The sequence below is a fragment of the Mandrillus leucophaeus genome, unplaced genomic scaffold (assembly GCF_000951045.1).
Source record: "Mandrillus leucophaeus isolate KB7577 unplaced genomic scaffold, Mleu.le_1.0 Scaffold310, whole genome shotgun sequence".
NCBI lineage: Eukaryota > Metazoa > Chordata > Mammalia > Primates > Cercopithecidae > Mandrillus > Mandrillus leucophaeus.
The window spans coordinates 1,188,611-1,197,415 of record NW_012103255.1 but is presented as its reverse complement, the minus strand read 5'-3'; the positions used below and the strand labels follow the sequence as shown (position 1 = coordinate 1,197,415).

Here is an 8,805-nt window from a genome sequence, read left to right as displayed (position 1 = left end):
CCTTTCATGGTGACTAACAGTGACATGATAGTCCACGATTTGGGGAAAACTGGGTGGGATGGATGCTGGGGAGAAGGGAGGGCTGGGCAGCTGATTTTGTCACTGTCTTCACAACCTCTGTGCTGGGCTTGTAGACCACTGTCCTGGCTGCTCTCATGCCCGCCTGATATCTTGCTTGGTCAAATCCCCGGCTGCTTCCTTCTGCACCCAGAAATTCCTTCCCACTCACTTTGTTCCCACACACAAACCAAGAGCCAAAAATGAGTGTGTCTATTTTATATTTAAACCCAGCTGTTTGGAAGCAATTATAAAACTTCTCCCACACACCAACAACCCCAGAACTCCCCACCCAGAAGGAAAGGAGACTTGGGGTCCTGGCCCCACAGTCTCTAATGCTGTAGAGTAGCAGAGGGGACAGACAGAGTGAGTGAGTGTGGTAAAGGACTACTCTTGTCCCTGAGAAGGCAGAGGTGCTGGCTGGCCTGCCCTTCCCCAGGCTTGGATACCTTGGACCTTTCCCTTACTCCTGCACCAACAGCAAACTCAGAAGGAAAAAAACAAAACAAAACTCTAAAGGTAAACACAGTCCTTCTCCCTCTCTCATGTGGCTCCTCCTGCCCCTACCTGGGAGAAGGTTCAAGTATTGTGCTGATGGGTTTGGGAAAGGACCACAGAGGCTGGCATGGAGAGGCCCTGCCTCCTCCTACTCCTCCTGTCTCCTTATCTGAAAAGGAGGGGAGGGATGGATAAAGGAATGGGTAAACAAAATGAATTGGTAACACATAAAATTAGTAAATGAATAAATACAATTAAATAAATGAATAAATAAATAAACAAGCAAAGAAAAAAATATCTCACAAGGATTCAGCCATTTGCCCCTCCACCAGCGGGGATCTAGGCTGGCATATTAATACGGAGGTGCCAACTACTCCTTAACTTTTAGGGGGGCATGACTGGGGCAGAGGGTACAGGGGAGAGGCACCTCCCGGTTTACAAAAAGACGGTCTACCACAGGACAGAGACTGCAGGGAACTTAGAAGTGTGTTCCCACTCAGGGGGTAGACACGGAGTGTCCACAGGTGGCAGTGAGTGGGTAAAGGTGGATACCCACACTCAGGACTCAAGACATCTGCTGGCAGTTATGGGGGCGCAGGTGATTGGCAGTGCCTGGCTATGCTACAGGAACAGGAAGATAACCAGGCCAGGCAGAACCTGCAGGATCATCGGCAGGGAAACAGAGACATCTAGCTACTTGGCAGTGATGGCGGTGGCAAGTACTTGTGCTTAGTAAAGGTGGGGTCATGGGCCTGGGCCTGCACCTGGCAGGACCATAGCCAGGGGAATATTCTTGTCAGAGGGTTTTGAGTCACTTCTACTTGGCAGTGGAGACATACAGCGCCTGGCATATTACCTTGAACATGGTAGCTGCTCAGTACACATGATGAATGGGTGAATGGATTATGATGGGACAAGCTACAGGATTCTTGAGCTGAGACCGTCTTCATGGCAGTATGGGGAATGTCCGCACAGGGTCGACATTTCCATGGGGCAATGTTTCAGGTCCCCACGGCCTTCCCTAAGAGGCATCTGCCCTAGGGTACATACTACTGCACCCCAAGAACTAAGGCTGGATGTACTCAAGGGTTTTACATGTTGGCAGAAAGCTGGAGACCCCGGGGGGTGGCTGGCTCAGGCACTGGTGGCCTGGGGGGCTGGGCTGTCCTTGGAGGCTTGGCCAGGAGCCCTGAGGGAGGCAGCCGCTCATTTCCTGATCCCTTACGCCCAGGAGAGCCATCGCCTGTTGCCCGCTGAGGCAGAGAGGGTTGGGAGGCTGACAGTGGGCGGCCTCGAGGTCCTAGCCGCCGTCCACCTCCTCCTGGGGGGGGACCCAGCAGGGAGACCTGGGAGCACCCTGCCCGGGATAGGCTGGCATGCAGGGTTCGGGCAGGTGGGGCGGGCAGGCGGGAGGTGGATGCCCACGGGCCAGCTCGGACGGGCACCAGCGGGGAAGCTGGAGACCCTGCTGAGCGCCGAGCAGAGCGAGCAAGGAGGGTGGCTGGAGAGTCAGGGGAGAGGGGCAGAGGGCCCCGCTGGTGAGTCAGGGCAATGGCCACATTGGAGGTAACAGCAGCTGCCTGAAGGGGCGCATGTACCAGTGGCTCCCACAGTACTGGCTTTCCACTGAGCCGAGCTCCTGTGCTCGGGGCCAGACCCCGAACACCACGAGCCATGTCTCTGTCATGTTGCACCAAGTGCTGCTCCATGATGCCACCACCACTGCTGCCTGGACTTGGCTCAGAGCGCTTCCGCTGCAGTATGGAATTCTTCTTGCCTAAAAGTTGTCCCGGGAGGGAGAAGTTAAGGATAGGGAAGGAATCCAAGATGGAGGTTGGATATCAAAGAGTATGAGGGTATCAGGATGGGGTGGGGTTGAGGGTAGGGGATGGGAGTCAGTAGTATGGTAATGGGGCTATGCGGGTGGAGATGGGGGTTGGAGGAAGAGGGTATGTATCAGAGACAGCGAGGGTCAGAGGACTGGTACTCAGGGGAAGGAGGACTCAGGACATGGAGACTTGGGATGCTATCTCTCCTGGGTAGGACATGCTGAGGGATAGGGACAGTGGGCCACAGTGTCGAAAGGCCTGTTAGGGGGCATTTGTTGGGGCTGAATTGATTGGGATATGATCCTGGAGCCGTAAAGCCTGGGCTCCTTGCTTTGGAGGTGGGGTGAGGGCACAGCCTGGACCCAGAGCAGATAGGTGGACAGGTCTCACCGATGCGGCGCAGTCGATCCATGGCCACGGTCTCAAAGGCCCGGCGCATCATGGGGAACTCCTCGAGCACAGCGTTGAAATGGTCCACACTGAGTGAGTAGAGGCGGCAGTAGGTGTCAGCCCGAACACTGGCTGTGCGCCGGCCCCTAGTTAGCAGGCAGATCTCTGCAGAAATTGGGAGGAAGCTTCAGAACCCCTGTCCTTGTCCCTGGAACTCCTCTCACTGAGCCTGTAGCAGTGGACCCCACTTTCTAAGGCTCCTCCCTAGATGTGGGAGAAACCATTGATTATCTATTACCTCCCTGCCCCAGGGTCCCTAAACACCCCAAGCATTGTCTTTCTCCAGACTCCCACAATTACTGGATTACTGCTCCCTGTCCTTCCCACTCTCTCCAAATGAAGGCTGACGACCAGACAGGTCTTGCTGGCCCTGGATTCCCAGTGATTCCACTTCACTTTAACTCCCACCCCTCCCCGACTACTCTATCCCAAGAGGTAGACCTGGGCAACTCAGTGTACCTACCCCTCCTACCCCCTTGAATAAACACTGAGGGCAGCCCTGAAGGAGAAAAGCAGTGTCAAAGAGCAAAGTGCAATGTGATGGGGATAGTGGGTGGTATGGGGGCTGAGAGATTATATGAGCCTCCAGTCACTTTGGGCAGTGGCTGGCTGAACTGCCCCTACTGCCACAGGCTGGGTCCCTGAATCACACCGCCAGGCAGCTCCATAAAGCTCATGCTCCAGGACAGTCGTGCTTCACTCCTGCCTTTCCCTCATCTCATAGGCTCCTTGGATTTCACTGTCTAAGGGTTCTAAAAGGCCCTCTGGCCCAGTAGTTTGCAACCTGGCTGTGCATTAGAATCTCCTGGGAAGCTTTTAAAAACTACAGAGCTCAGGCCAGGCGCAGTGGCTCACGCCTGTAATCCCAGCACTTTGGGAGGCCGAGGCGGGCAGATCATGAGGTCAGGAGATTGAGACCATCCTGGCTAATATGGTGAAACCCTGTCTCTAGTAAAAATACAAAAAATTAGCCAGGCATGGTGGTGGGCGCCTGTAGTCCCAGCTACTCAGGAGCCTGAGGCAGGAGAATCAACCTGGGAGGCGGAGCTTGCAGTGAGCCAAGATTGCACCACTGCACTCCAGCCTGGGCAACAGTGTGAGACTCTGCCTCAAACAAACAAACAAACAAACAAAAAAAAAACAAACAAACAAAAAAACTGCAGAGCTCCAGATTCCAGCCCAGAGATTCTCCATGAGTAGGCCTGGGGAGGGGCTGGAGCTCTGTGATTCTGCAGCGTACCCAGGTAGGGATCCTGAGCCCAGGAGCAGTTGCCCTCTCCACTGTCTGCTCGTGACCCTGCCACCCTCCCTGAGGCCTGCTGACCCCCAAAGTAGGATCCATCGGTGAGGCGTGTGTCCCGGGCGCCGCGGGCCAGCACACTGAGCAACCCATGCTGGATGAAGTACATCTTCCTCCCCATGGAGCCCTCACGCACCACGAGGTCCCCCGGCTGGAAGACCTCAAAGCGCAGCTTGGTGAGGACTGCAGTGACGAAGCTGGGGTCGGCGTGGGCAAACAGCGGCATGTGGGCCACCAGGCCCCGACAGGTGAAGTTAATGATCTCCTGGACAGGGGAGGGGCCTGTCAGGCAGGCTGTGCCCGGTGACCTGAGATGATCCCCCAAGCTCATCTGCTTCCAGAAACCCCACCCCTGGGGTCATGTTCTGCCAAAGGATGGGGATGCGTCAGTGGACCTGGGACCATCCCTAAGCTCCTGCCTTCGGATCTTTCCCATGAGCCCTTGTGGGACCATCCCCCGAAAACAGAGATCCCTATAGTCCCTTCTCATGTATACTTCACCTGCAAAGGACCTTCAAGAAAGACCCTAGCCCCTGAAAGCCCCCCAAATACCTGGCCTCCCACAGGGCCCTCTGCAGGCCTCATTCCCTATAGGAGCACCTGCTGACCAATAGCCCCTACCACCAGACAGCACTCCAGGTCCCTGAAGAGTCCCCCTTCCAGGCCCAACCCAGCCCCACCTCCCGAAGCGGCTCGCTCAGCTCGCCCAGGATGCTTTCCTCGTCGAACATCTTGCCCTGGTAGCGGTGCTCATAGTACTCGTGGATGCGCTGCCGCGTGTCTGCTGGCAGCTTGTGGAAGGACATGTACTGCTCCACCTGCTTATACTGGAGGGCCAGCCCATTGCCAGGGGCAAGAGGACACAGGGAGAGATTTGGGGCCGGAACAGTGGGGTGTGTGTAGGGGAGGTCAGAGACACAGGTCAAACTCAAAGGGGTGAAACATGGAACCAGACATGGATACACAGGGCCACAGAGCAATATGGATAATGGTGGGTACCAGGAAGACACAGAGCACAGTCATAGGAAAACCCAGGTGTGGACAGCGGAGGGGCCAAGCACAGGCATAGGTTCAAACAAGGAAAAGGTACACGCAAGGGCAGGGAACAAATGGACACAGGGCAGGAAAGGAAACAGAGATGCAACAGGGGCACACATCAGAATGGGCCTCAAGTCAGGTTACCCAGTCTCCAACACCCCTCCATGCCACACCTCCCTCTCCTGTCCCTGCTGACCTTCTCCTGGTACTGACGCCGGGAAGAGTCCAGGGACTGGATGAGTGCCGTGGCGTGGCCGATGAACATGGCGTAGCATGTGGCACCCACGATCATGCTGAGCATGGTGAGCCAGACGTCGGGCATGCCTACAGGTGCCTGCTGCCCATAGCCAATGCACAGCATGTGGCTCATGGCCTTGAACAGGGCATGGGAATATTGGCGGCCCCACGAGTGGTTCTGAGGGGCAGAGTGTATTGCAGAGCTGGGCATGGGCCCCTTGGAGCCTCATTCTCCACCTGCCCCTCTTCCTCTTTTGGTCTTTCTCTCTGCCCCCTTCTACTGCAGGCCTTCCTCCTGGCAGGCACTTAAGTTTGGTTCTGGGGGCCCTGAGGCAAAAGGGTCCTCTATTGCAACTTGGGGACCTCAGCTTCTGGCTAGGTACCCTTAGTTGCCTGCTCCCTCCAACACACGAGCACTTCTTCTGGGTCTCCTTCCCCTTTCCTCCCTCCTCCCCACCTCCTCACTCCTATTTTCTGTCGTGATCATCTCCCATCTCCTGCTCCCTGTGCCATCCCTGCTACTCGGGCAGAAGAGCCCTAAGAAGGCCCAGGAAAGGCAGAGCTGTGGGGACTTCTCACCACCATGTGGTTGATGGAGACCCAGCAGTCGGGAGGGAAGTCCTGCAGCATGGGCACCAGGAACTGCAGACAGCCATCCCAGTGACATAGCAGCAGCATCATCCCAATGAGGTTGAAGATGCGAACCACAGCACTGGCCAGGTCATAGGTCATGTGAAAGATCTGAGGAGTCCAAGGAGGAGCTGCTGTGGACAGGAACCCCTCCCTGCTTGTCCTCCTCCATTCCCAGCCTGGCAAATTCTCTCTCTGAACTACTCCCCAGCCCCAGCTCCCATGAATTAAAAAATGAAACTATTATTCATTTGTATGGAGTTTTGTGGCAGACATGTATAGCTAATGCAAAGCAGTTTCTTATTTCTCTCATCTTATGGATAGGAAAGCTGAGGTCAGTCATGTGCCCAGAACCACATAGTAAGTGTCACAGCAGAGAATCAAACAAATCTATTGCACAAGCTGCCCAGGTGTAGCCTAGAAAAGAGAGAGGGCGTTTCACAGTGTAATGTCTCCAGAGCATATGTGTAAGAATTAATGCCAGCAGCCCTCTCCTTTCCAGTCGTAATAATACATAATAGTGGCTTCACTGAGAACTTAGTATGTGCTAGACACCTTTCTAAGTGATTTGCATGTATTAACTCCTTTAATTCTAACAGCCTTATCACAGGCAAGTGTATTTAACACTCTCATTTTATAGAACAGAAAATCAAGTCTCCTATAGTAAACAATAAAACTGGGATCTGACCAAAGACAATGAGACTGCAGAGCCCACAGTCTGAACCACTAAATTCTGCTGCTCTGAAGCTGAAGCTCCAGCTTCTTCCACACCTCCTCCTCCACCCAGCATCCAGCTAACTCTAAAGTGTGTCTGGCAGCTGTGCTCCACCCTCCTGTGCCACCATCTTCACCCCAGGTCCCATCCCCTGAATCTTCATTCTGTTCCTGCTTCTCCCCCACCAATTTTGGAGAGAGCTCACCCACGGAAGCCCCACCCATCTTCCCCACCCTATAAGGTCACCAGGAGCCCCACCCATAGCATCTTCCTAGAGGAGTCTGCCAGCACTACCCCGCCCCCCGCCGCTCCCGCCACCTCCAGGCCCCACCTCCTCCCACTGGTGTATATAGCGGATGAGGCGGGAGAGGCGGAGCAGCCGCAGCAGGCTTAGGATCTTGGTGAAGCGAACGATGCGTAGGGCCCGTGCCGTTTTGTAGACCTCAGCGTCCAACTGTGGCTCCAGCTCCACCACCAGGAAGATGTAATCCACGGGGATAGAAGAGATGAGGTCAACCAGGAACCAGGTGCGCAGGTAGCGCGTGCGGATGGCCCGCGGTGCTAGCAGGATCTCAGCACCCTCCTCCACCACGATGCCCGTTCGGAAGTTGAGCACCAGATCCAGTAGGAAGAAAGTATCAGACAATACGTTGAAGACGATCCAAGGCGGGGAGTTCTCCTCCTTGAAGAAGGTGATACCCACAGGCAGGACGATGAGGTTCCCCACCATCAGCAGCAGCATGATCAGGTCCCAGTAAAACCTAAGGTGGGAGTGAGATGGGGGTAAGACGGTGAGGATATTTCACCAGCCACTAGACTGACAGAAGATAGGCTGCCATGGCCAAGAATGGTCAAAGATACACAGTAACAGAATGACTGTTCACAGCCGCTGGGAGTATAAGTTGGGACCACCATTTGGGAAAATATTTATCTATTGAAGTTAAACATTTGCATTCCCTGCAACTCAGCAATTCCATTCCTAGGTATAGACACCTCCAAGGGAAACATGCGCTCCAGGAGATACACATAGGAATGTTTACAGCAGCATTAAATTTGAGAATAACGCACATATCCTTGTGTGGAAAAATGTAGATAGATATGTAGATAAATACACTATTTATGGGCTGGCATACCATACAGCTGTGAAATTACCCAACTACAGCTACATTCAGTTCTATGGATGAATTTCAAAAATGCAATGTTGAGCAAAAGAAGCAAGAAACACCCTGGACAACATAGTGAGACCTCATCTCAACAACAAATAAAAAAATTAGCCATGCATGGTGGTGTGCACCTATAGTCCCGGCTACTCAGGAGGCTGAGGTGTACTCTAGTCTGACTGACAGAGCGAGGCCCTGTCTCAAAAGGAAAGCTATGGCTCATGCCTGTAACCCCAGCACTTTGGGAGGCCCAAGTGGGATCACCTGAGTCCAGGAGTTCAAGACCAGCCTGGGCAACATAGTGAGATCCTGTCTCTACAAACAATTAAAAATTAGGCTGGGCCCGGTGGCTCATGCCTGTAATCCCAGCACTTTGGGAGGCCGAGGCTGGCGGATCACCTGAGGTCAGGAGTTTGAGACCAATCTGGCCAACATGGCAAAATCCCGTCTCTACTAAAAGTACAAAAATTAGCTGGGCATGGTGGCGGGAGCCTGTAATCCCAGCTACTAGGGAGGCTGAGGCAGGAGAATGGCATAAACCAGGGAGGCAGAGGTTGCAGTGAGCCAAGATCACACCACTGCACTCCAACCTGGGTGACAAGAACGAGACTCTGTCTCAAAAAAAAAAAAAAATCCCAGCACTTTGGGAGGCCAAGATGAGTGGATCATGAGGTCAAGAGATCAAGACCATCCTGGCCAACATGGTGAAACCCCGTCTCTATGAAAAATATAAAAATTAGCTGGGCGTGGTGGCACACACCTGTAGTCCCAGCTACTCGGGAGGCTGAGGCAGGAGAATCACTGGAACCCGGGAGGTGGAGGTTGCAGTGAGCAGAGATTACACCACTGCACTCCAGGCTGGGTGACAGAGAGAGACTTCATCTCAAAAAA

The 8,805-nt window shown here is 53.9% G+C and overlaps 1 protein-coding gene across 1 annotated transcript in view; it reads right to left on the bottom strand.

The window, feature by feature from the left end:
• Positions 1-261: 261 nt before the first annotated feature.
• HCN3 (hyperpolarization activated cyclic nucleotide gated potassium channel 3) overlaps positions 262-8,805 on the bottom strand; it is a gene marked incomplete at its 5' end in the record, with an annotated part of 11,927 nt that continues 3,383 nt past the window's right edge. Inside the window, 7 exons of the mRNA XM_011987557.1 lie at positions 262-2,332; positions 2,775-2,939; positions 4,159-4,399; positions 4,815-4,961; positions 5,369-5,587; positions 5,989-6,150; positions 7,086-7,515. Coding sequence (XP_011842947.1) covers positions 1,647-2,332; positions 2,775-2,939; positions 4,159-4,399; positions 4,815-4,961; positions 5,369-5,587; positions 5,989-6,150; positions 7,086-7,515 — 2,050 coding nt within the window. The remainder of the gene's footprint in view (positions 2,333-2,774; positions 2,940-4,158; positions 4,400-4,814; positions 4,962-5,368; positions 5,588-5,988; positions 6,151-7,085; positions 7,516-8,805) is intronic.